We start from the raw sequence: 16,182 nt of genomic DNA, 5'->3' as shown, positions 1-16,182 counted from the left end.
GTAATAAAACTTCAGTTTTATTACTGTTAAGTTTGAGAAAATTGGAGGAGAACCATGAGCTTCAGCTTCCCTTGTAATGCAACTGAAGCTTTGCTTGAGGTGGAAGTCGAAGAACTGGCAGACTGGGGCCTCAGACATTCCCAGTGTCTCATCCAGAAGCTTCTTCAGTTCCAGGCTTCTCGGATATGAAGTGACACGTCTTCAGGAAACTTAAGAAGTCCAGTTGCTCTTATTTCTAAACTCTAGATTCCCATGACCTAGATGATGGTGAACCTACACAGACCACTTGACCAGCTGTCTTACTGTGTCTTGTGAAACAACATACATCGTCTTTTTTCACGAGGGTGTAACTATCTGTATGCTGGCATCTGTCTTATTTCCAGCCATTTCATTTCCTGCTTTCTGTTCCATCTCTTCATTGTCCTTATTCTTATCACCACACTGTGTTTGTGCTGAAAGAGAAATCATTTCCTATGACTAAAACTGACTCTGAAGTATGATCTCATTAACTCATCTACAGAAGGCGTTTTGCAGAGGCCGATAATCACCACAGACTTTTTTTTTAATAATAAAGAGAGTAAAGTCCAGAGTATTATTTCAGCTTTATTCTCAAACTGATCAATAATATATTTTTCTGAATAAAGCCCTAATACTCCTTCGTGCTTTGCTCCAACCCAATGACTATATAAAAGATGCTTTCAGTCGTCGGTCTAAACCCGCAGTAACAGATAACAACCATTAGAGGGCAGCAGACTTCTCTGTTTATTCCGCTTTTTCAGGAAGAAGAAGAAACGCTCCACACCACTTCCGTAACTGCAGTGATGGAGGTAGCCTCTGGTGGATGTTGTTCCCTTAAGAAAGTCCCTCTGTCAGAGACGGAGTTGGATTTCTGCGGTCAGGCGTATTCCGTGTCCGTCCTGAAACCCGGATATTGTTGTCCGGAGACTGACGGGAACTTCAGAGCCGACGGGACCATCACTCTGATAACGGGACTGAAGAATATCCTGGTCGACACTGGGGGGCCGTGGGACCGGGACTTCCTTCTGACGACCTTAAAAAAGAGAGGTTTGGACCCAGAAAACATTGAGTTGGTCGTGGGCACCCACGGACACTCAGACCACATTGGAAATCTGAGTCTTTTCCCAACTGCAAAGATGATTGTAGGATATGACGTCAGTGAAGGGGACAGATACAGTCCCAGCGAGCTGGCAGAGGGACAGACTTACACCGTTGATGAACATGTGAGTTTTTCATTTTTGTCACAACACACACTGAAATTTAAAGGTTGAACCGAGAGATTTATTTCTTATTTTGATCTTCATTTAGCTGGAATACAACACACTGAAACCACCGCGATGCAAACACGGACTGTGTGTGTGTGTGTGTGTGTGTGTGTGTGTGTGTGTGTGTGTGTGTGTGTGTGTGTGTACCAGTTGTCATTACTATTTACGCAGTAATGAACTATTACACTATTTACATTTACATAATTACCTTAGGGATTAATAAAGTATTCTCATTCGGATTACATTAATTCTCGCTGAAGGCATCAGAACTATGAATAAACACATGAAATTCTGTAGTAAACAAGAAAAGTGTGAAATAACTCAGGACATGTTTGATATTTCAGGTTCTTCCAACATGTTTGATATTTCAGGTTCTTCCAACATGTTTGATATTTCAGGTTCTTCCAACATGTTTGATATTTCAGGTTCTTCCAAACAGCCTTTGCTTTGAGTCCTGCTTTGCTCCCTCTTGGCGTTCTCTCCATGAGCTTCATGAGGTCGTCTCCTGAAACGGTTTCCAACAGTCTTGAAGGAGTTCCCAGAGATGCTGAGCACTTGTTGGTCCTTTGCCTTCACTCTGAGCTCCATCTCATCCCAAACCATCCACACTGGGTTTAGGTCAGGTGACTGTGGAGGCCAGGACCCATCAGACCAAAGCACAGATGTCCTCTGGTCTAATGTCCACTCCTTGTGTTTCTCAGCAGCTGTTTGACCATAAAGGCCTGATTCACACAGTCTCCTCTGAACATGTAGAGATGTGTCTGCTACTGGAGCTCTGTGTGCATCTATCTGGGCTCTGATCTGAGCTGCTGTTAACTTGTGATTTCTGAGGCTGGTGACTCGGATGTATCCTCAGCAGCAGAGGGGACTCCTGCTCTTCCTTTCCTGGGGCGTCCTCATGTCAGACAGTTTCATCGTGGTCTTGATGGTTTTTGTGACAGCACTTGGGGACACATTCAAAGTTTTAGCAGTTTTACAGCCTGACTGACCTTCAGTTCTTAAAGTAATGATGGGCTGTTGTTTCTCTCAGCTGATTGGTTCTTGCCATAATATGAATTCTAACAGTCGTCAAATATGGCTGCCAGCTGTGCACCAACCTGACTGCTGCACAACACACCTGATGGTCCCAACCTCATTAAGAAGGCAAGAAATTCAGCAAATGAGCCCTGACAGGCTCACCTGTGAGGGGAAACACGTCAGGTGACGACAGCATGAAGCTCACTGAGAGAAGGCCGAGGGTTTGCAGCGCTGCCAACAAAGCAAAGGCTGGAATCTAAAATATAAAACATATTTATCACTTTTGTCTTTACTACATAATCCCATATATCTTGCTTCATATAGGTGACGTCTTCAGTTTGTATCTACAATGTAGAAAGTAGTAAAAATAAAGAAAAACTATTAAATAATTTCAACAATAATCTCAAAATTTGAGTCCTGTGACAGAGTTGGTGATCTCGTTGGTTTTTCTAAATGTATGTAGTGTTTTTAAATAGTCTTGTTTCATCCACAGGTGTCTATAGTTCCCACTCCAGGCCACACAGGACAAGATATCAGCGTGCAGGTGAAGGGGACCTCAGCAGGCACCGTGCTGATCGCAGGAGATCTGTTTGAGTGCTGCTCAGACGAGAACAGCTGGCGGGATCTAAGTATGAACGCTGCAGTACACGAGGTCAGCCGCCAGGAGGCCTTACGTACTGCCGACGTGATCATACCAGGACACGGACTTCCATTCAGAGTTCTCAGGAACAAGTGACTCCAACTTGTGAATTGAAGGGACTTTACTGAATACTAGGAGCTCGACTCGGATCATTCAAGCCAAAGTTAAGAACTTCTGGCAGGAAGACAAACTTCCACATACACCACTGTGACACTGAATGTAGTTTTCTGTGAATTGCTGTGGGATTTTCTACATTTCTGCCTTAATTCGCTTACCTTTCACAGTGGACTGAGAAAAAACATTCTCTGGTTAATGTTAAATGAACTCATAATAAAACTTGTATGGACTTTTCAACATGTAGCTGCAAAGTTGTGGTGGAACCACTGACATCAGCACACGACACAAATGAGGTCAGTGACAGGAAATTGGTGTCTACAGAACACTTGTTCACAAAGAAATCTCCATTGTTTCTTTATCACTGTTGGTCAGCAAGTTTATAACCGATCCTGAACTTCCAAAGAAATCCAAACTCCGTTGTCTGTAATCATTAATGCGTCATCTAATAAAGACTATTCAAAACGAGCTGGGTTTTGAAACGATGTAATGGATTAAAGACGAAGAAACAAACTTTTCTGTCCCACATGTGAAGTTAGTCTCGGACATACAGCTAAACAAACAGGTGAGCCTGAAGCTACATGTATCTGCTCGTGTCTGGTTAAAGTCATTTCCACAGCCCAAAGACAAATTCTTCTCTGAAAAGATCAAAATCATCGACGTACCCTCACACAGACCCACAGCTTGTTATCAGTGTGTTATCAACACAAATGCATGGAGGTGCATCTGTGACATGTGACTCAGCTGATTTAGGGCTCGTGATGAGAAAATACATTTTCTTTTTTAAACATTTAGTGCTGTTGACCTTTAGAGGACTCGATATCAAAGAAGCAAGGATCGATGAGTTAAAGAGAACTCCTTTGAAGGGGTGATTTGTTAAAGCCCCACCTTTAGCTGCATCTGAGGACCCATGAGAGCTAAAACACAAACATGAACATTTTATCTGTAAACTTGAAAATGTGGACACTTGGTGAAAAGCAGAACTCTGCAGACTCAGCGTGTACAGGAGGGTGTGCGACGAGCCTCCTACATAAACTGTCTGCAGACTCAGTCGTTCGCACCGTCGCGCTCTTCCTCGCTGATTTGAAGAACTGTGGGAAGAACTACGGCCCACTCAGGAAGTCAGATATGTGGGAGGGTTGATAGGAGGAGGAGGACCAGCCAGTCTGGATCCTGACATGCAGTTTTGTGTGTGGTTGATATCCGACTGTGATGAAAGGTCACGTGTTTGACGATTTTAAAAAAACAGCAGAAAAAGAGAAAAAACAAAAGAAACTTGAATTAAAAAATTTCTTTTTACATAGTGAAAATATTTGACAAACACGAGAGAGCCGAATTAAACTCTACAGATTAATATGTTAATATGCCACAGCATGTCTAATACTGAAACACTCTTTAAGCCTGACACTTGTTCTGCTCCTTCAGTCACATTTACATCTACATAGTTCTGCCACTGTAGAACTATGTAGCCCCAAAACGATGCCAGTTTTGGGGCTTGTTTTGTGTTTTTTCCTGTTTCTGTTGTGTTTTGTGTTATTTTGCAGCTTTTTTCTATTTGCTGTTGTTTTCTTAAGTTGCAGTCCACTTGACCTCTCAGGGTCACTGTTAGTTGGGGTTTGGGGAAGGTTGGGGTAACATCCTGTCAGCTGTGACTGAAGAAAGGTTTGTTCCACTGATGTTTCCTCCAACATCCAGATGAACAGAACCCGGGTGATTTGCTCGCCTCTAGAGGGATCTCTCTTCTAAGATATAAATATGATGTAAATTTAACATCAAGCTAGAAGTAAATCAAGCTCAGCATTATTCATGTAAGCCAGTCAATAATAACTAAAACTTAAAAAAGACAACGAGCCTCGTCTGTTTTGTCACATGACTTTGAATTTAGAAAATAGTCATTTTTATTTTAATACAAAGATTTTTAGATCTGCTTGGAGATGACCCAATAACATTTGTAACATAATTTTGTTTATGTTTACACAAACAATAACGATATGAGAGCAAACTACAGACTGTGTGTGGATACATTTCCATAACACGTACAGAAAATGTAAAGAAAGTATTCGTACCACACACACGTGTGAAAACTGAGCAGAGAGAAGCTGACCGATGTCAGCACAGGAAGCTGCCTTGTGGCAAAGATATCAGCTCACCACAGAAGTGCTCTTCTTCTGCTTCCACTGGATCTTTATAAATTTAATCATCAAACAGGTAAAACTCACACTATCAGCGCATTTACAAATTACCTTTAAACACTATTTTATACTATTTAACACTATTTTAGTACTTGTCACTCAGCTCTACAGAGGGTAAAACCAAACCAGAAAATTGTGGGGAATGTTATTTGTGTATCTTCCTGTCCTTACCTTAGTCTGTGTGAACGACATGAAACTGAAAGAAATGTAGTGGTTTGAAAATGCACTGACTATTTCATGTTATTTCAAACATACACAAATAATGTTTAGAAACAGAGATACTGTTGTACCTTTGCATGTCTTCATGGTGTGAAATGTTTTACAAATTGTCAAAAAAACAAAAACCCAGTAAACTAAAGTAAAGCGCAACATTTGGCCAAACGTGGATTTTCATTTACAAGCTCTCAGCTAAAATCTTCCAGGTAGCCAATGACTTTTCAGCTATTTGTTATAACCAAATGGAAATGTTACAGTGAATGAGCTGTAAACCCAGAGCACTTGTATGATGTGTAATTATGAAAGGTAACATTAGAAGTACTTTTAAGTACTCTGCAATAGGCTCTTATGGTGGATTTGGGATCTTGTAACAAAAGAATACATAGGACGACTAATTTTTCATCATGTCCATTCATTTCTTTTCTCACATACATATTTGAGTAGGTTGGGGGATATGCATGGCAACATATGTGATAGACTGTTTTACATTCGTCCTCCCAAACTACTTAAGGACATATGCCATTTAAAGTGCTATCTTTCCTGATAACGTGTTAGTGAAGCAATAAGTTTATACTGTGTATGTACTGTTGGAGCTACAATGCCTTTTGAGTACAGCTTTTACAGATTATGTAGCAAAAACTCCACAGAGGGGGATTATTTTTCCACGATTGCACCCTGTGGAAACAGCTTTGCCAGACTCCAGATTTTTATTTCCTGTGCGTACACGCAGCATGATGTGCTGTTCTGTTATGAATGGTTAAACTGGAGGCATGCAGACTAAGTGCAAGTGCAAGGCCTAGACGAGAACAGGCAAGAGAGCAGGACTGAGTTGCATGTTCTCAGTTAAACACATGCACACACTTGGGCCATATGGTGGTGAGGGTTTAAGTGAAGCCAGTGGACTGTGACTCGAGGAACAGATATGGTCTGGGGGAAGGAAGACAGGAGAATTAGTCCATGCATCATTTTCGAGTAATCTCTCCACAACCATAATTTACTCAAATGAGAGGGATACACTGAGTCCAAATTCCTCGGAGTCATGCAGAGAGGCTGAGAGGGTGAGCAGGCAGGAGAGGAGAGGTGGAGTTTTGAGAAGGAGGTGCTGTAAGAAAAACCATTGGGTGCAAACATGTCAATCTCCTCCCTCAATAGCTGTCTTACCTTCTGCTGCTGTGCTGGAGAAGGGGAACTGGCCACGCCCATCTGCCTGTGCTGCCACCAGCACGCACTCTTCTCGCCTCAGCCCCCAGCTCCTCACTACCACTGCCCGAGCCTTCTACCAAACTCGTGACAAATAAGCTCTCCAACTCTATTACCTCACACAACCCTCGTCTTCCTCTCTCCGTGTCCACTAGAGTTGGATGTCTTAAGACCTGTCTTGGTCTCGATACCAGTCTCGAGACCACTTTTACGTGCCCTTGGTCTTGTCTCGACTTTGTCTTGGTCTTGGTTTTGGTCTCGATACCTTGTGGTCTTGGTATTGTCTTGGTTTAGGCGGTCTTGACTACAAGTCTAGTGTCCACTCAGTAATCTCTGCTCCCTTTTCTTCCCATAGACCGTTCAAGTCCTCCGCCAGTTATCCCTGCAATCCCAGAACTGTTATTGTTACTCTGTCACTGTAGATAAGTCATTTACACTCTAGCTAAATGCGTACTGTGATCTGCTGCTGGGGTCCGCCTGAGTTGCTCCTAACAAACTCACCTTTAAAAAGACTTCCGCTTTCTTACAGTCAGTGGAGAATACTGTGCTAACATCCTCCTTCACAGCACGAGGCGGCTCTATTCCCCTCTCTAACATGTGTTCAATCACATTGAAGCCAGTGATTGGCTCCTCTGCCACCCTATCTTCCTGAGCTACTAATACTGGTACTAGAAGCTTTGACTGCGGAGCCTCTTCTGTGGGTAACCTGAATGTGATTTCAGCCCACCCAGCAAATAGCCAATGATAGAGCTCAATCATCCTTGTAGTGTCCCTTCAGTGGTATGAAGCTGTGCGAGGGCGAGGTCTGTTTTAATCACTAACATATTGCAAAGACCTAGGCCTGACGACGGCTTCAGTAATTCCAGCTTCACTGTGATTCGTTTTAAGTCCAGTTTCGATTTGGTGAATCAGGTTGGAGTCTGACAGTTTGTCTTTCTTACACCAATTCAGAACTGTGTGTGACTGTGTGTAGTCACTTCAGTGAGCTGCTTCACTTATGGTTCTGATCAGCGTGTGCTTCTTTGACTGTTTCCCAGCTGAGATAGTAGTTTGTAACATTGCTGCCGTAGTAATCAAAGAAGCTTTATGTTGACATGACATAAGTTACAGTTATTTGATTGACGACATCTGAGCTGAACATGAATTGTTCTTTGATACTTAAACCTGCAACAAACCTGTTTTTTTCATGCATTATTTTTTCTGCTTTCTCACAGGTCACGATGTCCATCAGCAACGCCACTACCTGCACCAATGACAGTACGAACCACTTCGACATCATCCACGTGTGCTTGTACTCCTTCATCTTCATCGTGGGTCTTACTTTGAATGTTATAGCTCTGGTATTTTTTTTTTGTCAAATCAAATCCAGATCCCCAACAGTTGTCTACATGACCAACCTGACCGTGGCGGACTTTTTACTCATCCTCACATTGCCAGTGAGAATCTACTACCACCTTGGATTAGAAGGCATTCCTCTGGTGTTGTGTGATTGCCTTGGCTTGATCCTGAAGGCCAACATGTATGGGAGCATCTTATTCCTCGCTTGTATTTGCTTTGACCGCTGTGTCGCTGTCAGCTTTCCTATGTCTACAAGAATTCAGAGAGCAAGACAGAAGTCATGGTTGATTTGTCTTGGAGTGTGGATACTGTCCTTTGGTCCAAGTGTGCCAATCTACATCCTCAAGCGTGAAAATGTTTCTTTAAATGTTACTAAACATTGCTTTGATAACCCACCGGTTTATGCCACACAACCAGCAGTAGTTTTTTCCACTTTATTTCTGGGGTTTGGGCTCCCTTTAGCAATTATGCTAGTATGCTCCTGGATATTGGTTCATACTGTTCAAAAAAGCACTGTGGCTCAGACAAATCTGCTGAACAGCAGAAAGATCCGGAGGATGATTGCTACAAGTCTGCTTATTTTCCTATTCAGTTTCTCTCCATACCATGCTACCCTAGTTGTCCTCTCCCTGCACAGAGAGCCTATAACCTCTAGAACTTGTAGCGGTATGCACCCCATGTTGGCTGCATACCGCTACAGCCTGGTGGTGGCTTGTCTAAACACAGTGCTTAACCCCATTGCGTATTATTTCACCACAGATACCTTCAGGAAGAACATGGTGATAGGCACTGTTCAAAAGATGTTCCCCCTGTACAATCTGAGTTCAGGGCAGAGATAGCTGAGTGCTCACAATAGCTGAAAGATGTTGGAGGATCTCTTAGTCCCACTTAGCTCCATGGGTCACTGTTATCCTGAAAGGTGCATTCTGGGCATGTTTTCCTCAGTTGTCTGTATCTGTCTGTCTTTGGTTTATGTTCTCACCAACATCATCACCAGCACGAGTTCTGTTTTTCTCCTTTGTGCTCTTTCCATCACATTTGATGAAATACAAGCAGACTGTGAAATGACTTTTGCTTTTCTCTATATTGCTACTCAACCTTTAACGTCTTATTTATGAGGTGTTCTTTAAATGAGGGTCCTTCCAAAAGGTTCTTAACTCACTGGCATTAATTTTAGTTTTAATATCAAACCTGCAGCACAGCACAGTGCAGCCAGAGACACTGTTTCATCAACCACCAAGGCACGTATTATGCTTGCACAATACTAAGCCATCACAGGGAAGTGTACGGTGGTTTCTCCACAACAACACATCTTGCATAATCTTGTATATACTATGTCTTCACAATGGTCATAAAGGTTTTTTTTTTTTTTTTTTTTTACCATGCAATAACAGATTCTAAAAACAAACAATGTAATGCACAAAGCTCATGGAGATGCAATAAAATAATATTCTATTATAAAAAAGTAGAAGATAATATCTTTTATTATACACGTTTGAACTACGTAAACATGAATTGCTATTGCTCTGCAAGGGTCCATTTATTCTGTTCCAAATTTTTTTAGTGCTGTCCGCATTAATGCGGCAAATCTCAGCGAGTTAAAGTGGATCGCCCCGTGCATAGAGCTGCATGGCATCAATGCGTTAGCGTGGTTAGCTCGTCAACACGTTGATGCCGTGCAGCCCCACGCACGGGGAGATCCACCTTAACTCGCTAACTGAGATTTGCCGCATTAATGCGGTCATGGCGTTAACATCATTTTAAAGAGATTAACACTGACAGCACTAAAAAATTTATATAAGAAGCACATAAACAGATTATCTGATTATTAGCAGCTAGCGGCTACGTGACTCCCGCTGAAGCAGTAATATTGTATTTAATTTTTCACACACTGCTTCTGTGTGTTGGCTTCGTTTTGTTAAATAAATAATTATACGATGTAAGATGTCTGATTTTGTTGTTCACCTGAAATTGTATGTGCATCATCTGAAGACCATATTATTTATTACTATGTTCTGTTATGTTGGATAGCACAGGGGCCAAGACTTGATTGTATTCTTTCATCATTTCTAAACCTGTTTCCAAAAAAGTCAGGACACTGGACACAACAAATCGAATGTTGTAACTTTATCTTGCAAGTTCAGCACCTGGACTCTTTTACCAGAAAGCAATGCTGTTGGAAACTGTAGATAATGCGTCTGGTTAAAAGCCCATCTCTGAAACAGAGCTTGTCTGTACACCAGCATATTGCAGCTCCAAAACATGTATAATGAATAAATGAAATGATATTCTTGTATTCTCTGTGTCAAGTCGCTAAATGAAAAGTCCCCTGCTGTTATCTCCTGTCTCTTTATTGTTGTCTGTCCACTTTGAAAAGGTCACAAAACTAAAAAAAACAAACAAACAACAACCTGGTGGCTGTTTTATTTTGCATTCTGATTGGATGAGGACATGATGATAACAACCTTCAATCATCCTCCTCATTAGGTTCCTCATCGTGGGAGTTTCAAAGGAATATCAAAATTGGACCTCTTAGGCTTCAAGTTTGCTTATTTCAGCCTTTATGGCCAAACATTTTGTTCCATCAGTTTACTGGGGAGTTCTCACTAAAGTAAGATTGTTGGGAAGTTGGAAACTTTATCTTGGCTTTTCATTGTAAAGCAGTGGCTTCTTAGGTGCTGAGCAGCCTTGGAATTGTGATAAAGTGAATTTAAAGTCAAATAATCTTTCTATAAACACATTTTGGACTAAATGTATGAATGCATGATGCATGAAATAGATGCAGCAGTTATGCGATAAATCTAAAGAAATCAAACCATCGATGTGTAACAATAAGAAAAGATGCGGGGAAAAAGTACCGAACACATGAAGAAAGGGAAATCACATGGAAAGTCATGACATCAGCTGAAATCTGTCAGTAATTAGAAAGCAATCCTGTCACTTAGTACTGATTATTATCAGCTGGTTCAGGCCTAATTGATGGCCAATAAAACGTTGTGTCATTACCAATGTGCCACACAATGGACATTTCATGATATATAAAACCAGTGAGCGTCTAAGGACTGTTGCAATCGTATTGCTGCGAAACATAACGATGACATTGGTTACAGAAGAATGTCTAAACTACCGAAGCTTCCACTGAGGACTCTGGGAGCTGAATTTGCATGAATGGAATAATGTACTGAGACATTCCTGACAAAAATCTACCAGGAGGATGAACAAAGAGTGCATGTTTCAGCAAGACAATGATGCCAAACACACGGCCAAGGAAACTCTAAACTGGTACCAGCCAATCAGCTGCCCTGAATCCAAATCTATGGGGAGTTATAGCACGGGCCACGGGACCTTCAGGATTTGAATGTGTGGGAGAATGGGCCAAAGCCACACCTGAGCAGTGCCTGCAGCATGTTTCTTCATACAGACGGTGTCTTCAAAGGTCATTATACCTCAGCATCATACAAAGTATTCAACTTTTACACAGCAATTTACACAGCGTTTTTCTTGTAATTACAATTGTTTGCTGAAGTGAATAAAACAGTGTGCTCTGTAATTGAAGGGCAGGAACAGCTTTGGTGTTTCTGACTGTGTGGCCACCCATGGCTCCAACACCATTGTGAAGTTTGCTGATGACACAGTGGTGTTGGGTGCCATCTCCAACAACGATGAGGCGGCCTACATGGATGAAGTGAAGAATCTGGCATCGTGGTGCCAGGACAATCACCTCCAGCTGAACGTCAGCAAGACCAAGGAGCTGGTGGTGGACTTCAGAAGGGGTCAGCACAGAGACTACAAGCCCATTATCATCAATGGAGCTCCAGTGGAGAGGGTGCAGTCCTTCAAGTATCTTGGTGTCCACATCTCCTCAGACCTGACATGGGCTGCCCACATTCAGGTCCAGACCAAAAAGGCTAGGCAGCGCCTGTATCACCTACGACAACTGAGGAAGTTCAGGGTCTCTCCAAAGATCCTCAGGATTTTCTATACAGGCGCTGTGGAGAGCATCCTCACACAGAACATGACATCGTGGTTCGGGAACAGCTGTGTGAAGGACCAAAAAGCTCTCCAGAGAGTGATCCGTACAGCAGAACGCTGCTGCAGGATTGCTCTCCCCCCGCTTCAGGACACCTACACCAGGAGATGCCGGACTAGAGCAGCGCAGATACTGAAGGACCCGTCCCATCCTGGCAACAAACTGTTCCAACTTCTGCAATCTGGTAGAAGGTTCCTCATCATCCGGGCAAGGACAGAGAGACTCAAGAGGAGCTTCTATCCCCAAGCCATCCGTGCCCTAAACACACACACCCGCCCTCTCACATCATCTATAATTGACTGAGTCAGGACTCTTCCAGACACTAAACCAAGGCACAATGTACATTTCAATTCCTTTAATTTTAAATATGTTTATATTGTCTATCCTGTAAAATAGTCAGATGTCCATTCATATTAATGTACAGAATTCACCTGCTTGCTGCTACTACTGCACATTCACCCAATGTGTATATACTATATATATATATATATATATATATTAATGTTCTTCCTCTACATCCCCCCCCATTTTTTTGCACATGTCGAGGAGCGTGTCAGGCTACATTTCACTGTGTGTTATACTTGTATAACTATGCATGTGACAAATAAAGAACCTTGAACCTTCTGCTTTTGCTTTGACTGCACAACTTTAACAGACAGATCTTTATGAGAAGTTGAAATTGTGTTCATGTCTGTGGCTTCCTGTGGTGTGGTTGTCTATGTGTGTGATCTCTAAAAACAACAGACCTTAGACGCAAAGGCTCTAGTTTTGCTGTAACTTCCTCTTGTTCAAACTGAAATGCTTGAATGTGTAAAGAAACTGTATTTTTACTTGTGAAAAGCATGCCGCTGTGGCTGTTTCTTTGCGAGGACCAAATTAAGTTTAAAATCAACATTTAGAATCAAAGCAATCGGAAGGTTCAGCTGAGAATGCTACTTTAAAAATCTGAACACTTCATCCAGCATTAGGACCTGGAATATCAACCATGTCTTTATTGGAAGGCTACACATTTTATTCTTCATCATACAACTGTACAGTTTTACATTGGCATCAGATCATTTCCCTTATGTTTTAAAGTAGTATAATAATGTAATATTTAAAGACACACAGAGGTGGATCAGCCCTATAATAACACATCAGTAGAGCAGAGAGCAGAGTACTGCACAAGCCTTCAAATGAAAAAGTATAAATACTCAGAGGGTCTCAGGCAAGGAGGCGTTTGCTAAATCGCTACTTTAGTTAGTGGTGGATATGCGACGATTCCTGACCAATAAGTGCTTTTATTTTTGTAGCTATGGTACAGAAGTGTTTGTCATTTCGATGTATTACAGTGACAATGTAGGACAACTATTAATAACAAAATGCATTAAAAATAAAAAGAAGAGCAGCATTTTTTCACTTTTTCTAGGATTATACTTTCTGGCTTTGAAGCTTTATCAGAAGCTCACAATCACATCTTCTTTATAATAAAGGCTGTAAGGACATATCTGCAAATACTCAGTCAATCAATCAGAATAATTGGTTGATGTGGAGACCGAGGCCACATGGACGACACAGTCGTTACTAAACACAGTAGCATTCCTACGTTATGGTGAAACGGTTTACATATTAGTTAGTTATTTGTACACTTGGGCAATGAAGCGTACATCTCAGTGTAAATCATGCAGTGTAAAATATAAGCTTTTGGTGACTCCAAGTGGTTGAACAAAAGGATGGGAAAAGTTCTTGCAGACATTCATGTAAAACTGAACATCAGCAAGAACATCTACTTCAAAATGATCAATAATTTATATTATTGATCATGAAAACAATGTGCACACTTACATTCTTGGGCAATGCACAGTACCTACAGTGCATCTCATAAATTAATTCATTTGTAATCCAAAAACACAAGATTGTTTAAAAGGCTTTTTTGAGTTAATTTTCCTTTGTTAGGATAATCTGTGAGCACTTTTTTGTTTCTTTGGCTGTAGTGTTTAATATGATGGTAGGTTCTAAAAGATTTACCGCAAAACAAGTCTAATTTATATCACCAAATTCCACAACAATTCCTTATTTAACATATCACCAGGACCGTTGTGAAGTGCCAGGAAGATTGCAAAGATTTACACTCCAGGGAAACTAAACAACCTTTTGCTGAGCCAGTGGCACAACACAGAAGAGCTAACTCTCCTAGGCTTGCAGATTTAACTGAATTAACCAACATGCCACTTTTAATGAAAGTAGAAGACAATCTGACTCGAGGGAAGTCTCTGTCCCTATCACTCATGGGAAGGATTGCTTCAAGAAAAATGGTGGTTTGATTATTTTATGTGATCCCGAGTGAACCATCAGCTGCCTGGTTCAGATCTCTGGATTCGTACATTTCTAAATTCCTTTGGAAATATAAACCTGCACGTATCAGCTGAAAAATGCTACAAAGGGCCAAGGATAAAGGAGGACTAGAGCCGCCTAACTTTCAACACTACTTTTTAACCAACAGGCTTCAGTTCATCTCCGGATGGTTAAAACACGCCCACTAAGATGAGCCTTGTAGAACAGGCACTGTGCAATAATCTGGAGATTTCTGACCATTTATCAGCTCAAACATCAAATGACATGAATGCTTTAAAAGCATCAACATCAGCTCCTCTCTGACAGCATGGTGGGAGTTTCTAAAAATAACAGTCTTCATGAATCCCATGCAAACGTACACCTATCTGGAACAATCCGGACATATTACAAAACAATATTATGATAAACTTCACAGATTGAAGTCGTAAAGGAATCAAATACTTGGAACATATTTTAGAAGGAACAGACTTTATTCTGTTCGACAGATTAGTTCTACAGTACGGGTTCAACAAGAAAAGATTTTTAGAATATCAACAAATGAAATGTATAATAAAAAAGAAATTTAAACCTAATCAAGTCTAAATGAAAAACACCATCAAGTGTGCACAGTTTCTCAGAACTCCCAAGTTATATATAGGACGCTCCTGTCACGGCCTGGGGGGTCAGCAGGACGTTGATCGGCCATTTCTACCTTTGTCTCTCTCCTCCTCTCTGTCGCCGGGGAAGAACTCACTGTGGGTTCACGCCCACGGAAGGGGAACACACCTGATGCCCATCAAGGCGATCGGCATTTAAGCCAGAAGGAGTCTGCTGGTCTTCGCTGGATCGTTGTCTGCCACCCGTCAGTGAGAGTCAAAGTTACAGCTCAGTTAACATGGTGAACGTTGTAATTAATTCTCGTTTCCTCGTCTACAGGACTCCTGGATACCTTCCCGTGTGAATCAGTGTGTGGAGAGTGGAGAGTGGACCTGTGGTCATGTGTGTGTGTGGAGAATTGGAGAACGAGTGACTACCCCTTTGGATTTCCCTGGAGCGCTGTCCCTCACCTTGTTGTATATAGCACTGCCCTGCACTTCCTGTTTATACACCTGGTGGATTCTGTAAATAAATTCTTGTGTACAGCTGATTCTGGCTTCCTGCGCTTGAGTCCCCCACGCTGAACCGTAACAGCTCCCCAAAATAGATGAATCAATATCCCTTCATATTATGTCTGTGAAGGTTCTCAGTCATCCAGGTCATCGAAGTCTAAAGAGCCTGGAAAGAAACGTTTCTTGAAAAACTTCAAGAAGTCCACACATTTTTCTTTAGAAGCTGCTTAGATCCCTTCCTATTGGGAAATGGGCGGTGGATCTATCAGTCAGAACAAACATCTGGTGTTAGATTTATTTAAAAACCCATCCATCCATTTGTCCTTCTCAGGGGCGCTGCAGCCTACGGAGCCCATGTTGTACTCGTATAATGATGCATGTGACAAATAAATAATTTTGGATCTTGAATTTAGTTTCTGGTTTTCTTTAATGAGTTTTAGATCTTGGGTTTTGTTATTGTGCCTCCTTTGTGCTCCATGTGTCACGTCTAGTCAAGTTTTCATGTCTGCTCTCATGGTTTCCTTTTTAATTTTGCGTGTCTGTCTCACAGATGCAGGCTCCCCCCACCTACGAGCCTGCATTTGGGCCGTTTCATGACAGCTGCCGGTCACGGACAATGACTCCCACCCTCTCCGTAACACACTGAAGAGCGATTTCTTCAACCTTGCAGTCTGAGGGAATGACACAGGAGGTTGTTCCTACCTCCCTCTATCAAACTAATGCATCTACT

At 41.7% G+C, this 16,182-nt stretch overlaps 2 protein-coding genes across 3 annotated transcripts; both read left to right on the top strand.

Annotated features, from left to right (window-relative positions):
* Window positions 1–784: 784 nt before the first annotated feature.
* mblac1 (metallo-beta-lactamase domain containing 1) lies at window positions 785–4,901 on the top strand. The gene is made up of 2 exons (XM_085255156.1): window positions 785–1,241; window positions 2,794–4,901. The coding sequence occupies exons 1-2, from the start codon at window positions 822–824 to the stop codon at window positions 3,034–3,036; spliced, it is 663 nt and encodes a 220-aa protein (XP_085111282.1). The 5' UTR covers window positions 785–821; the 3' UTR covers window positions 3,037–4,901.
* Window positions 3,522–9,507, top strand: LOC146577504 (lysophosphatidic acid receptor 6). 2 transcript variants are annotated; one of them, XM_085255148.1, is made up of 2 exons: window positions 3,522–3,619; window positions 7,877–9,507. In XM_085255148.1, the coding sequence occupies exon 2, from the start codon at window positions 7,883–7,885 to the stop codon at window positions 8,837–8,839; it is 957 nt and encodes a 318-aa protein (XP_085111274.1). In that variant the 5' UTR covers window positions 3,522–3,619; window positions 7,877–7,882; the 3' UTR covers window positions 8,840–9,507. The 2 variants fall into 2 exon arrangements, with proteins under 2 accessions (XP_085111274.1, XP_085111268.1); XM_085255142.1 differs by lacking the exon at window positions 3,522–3,619 and adding an exon at window positions 5,041–5,262.
* The last annotated feature ends 6,675 nt before the right edge of the window (window positions 9,508–16,182 follow it).

Source organism: Mchenga conophoros, linkage group LG3 (assembly GCF_057382185.1).
Source record: "Mchenga conophoros isolate Kocher_MC1m ecotype Shallow Benthic linkage group LG3, M_conophoros_male_GT1.1, whole genome shotgun sequence".
Classification (NCBI taxonomy): domain Eukaryota; kingdom Metazoa; phylum Chordata; class Actinopteri; order Cichliformes; family Cichlidae; genus Mchenga; species Mchenga conophoros.
Note: the sequence above shows the minus strand (reverse complement) of the source record. Positions and strands in the feature narration are given on the sequence as shown.

Excerpts from the sequence above, each read along its gene's own strand:
- mblac1 (XM_085255156.1), top strand. The coding sequence starts at position 822 with ATGGAGGTAGCCTCTGGTGGATGTTGTTCCCTTAAGAAAGTCCCTCTG. Across the intron at positions 1,242-2,793 it reads CTTACACCGTTGATGAACAT|GTGTCTATAGTTCCCACTCC; the intron begins GTGAGTTTTTCA and ends TTTCATCCACAG.
- LOC146577504 (XM_085255142.1), top strand. The coding sequence starts at position 5,161 with ATGTCAGCACAGGAAGCTGCCTTGTGGCAAAGATATCAGCTCACCACA. Across the intron at positions 5,263-7,876 it reads TAAATTTAATCATCAAACAG|GTCACGATGTCCATCAGCAA; the intron begins GTAAAACTCACA and ends GCTTTCTCACAG.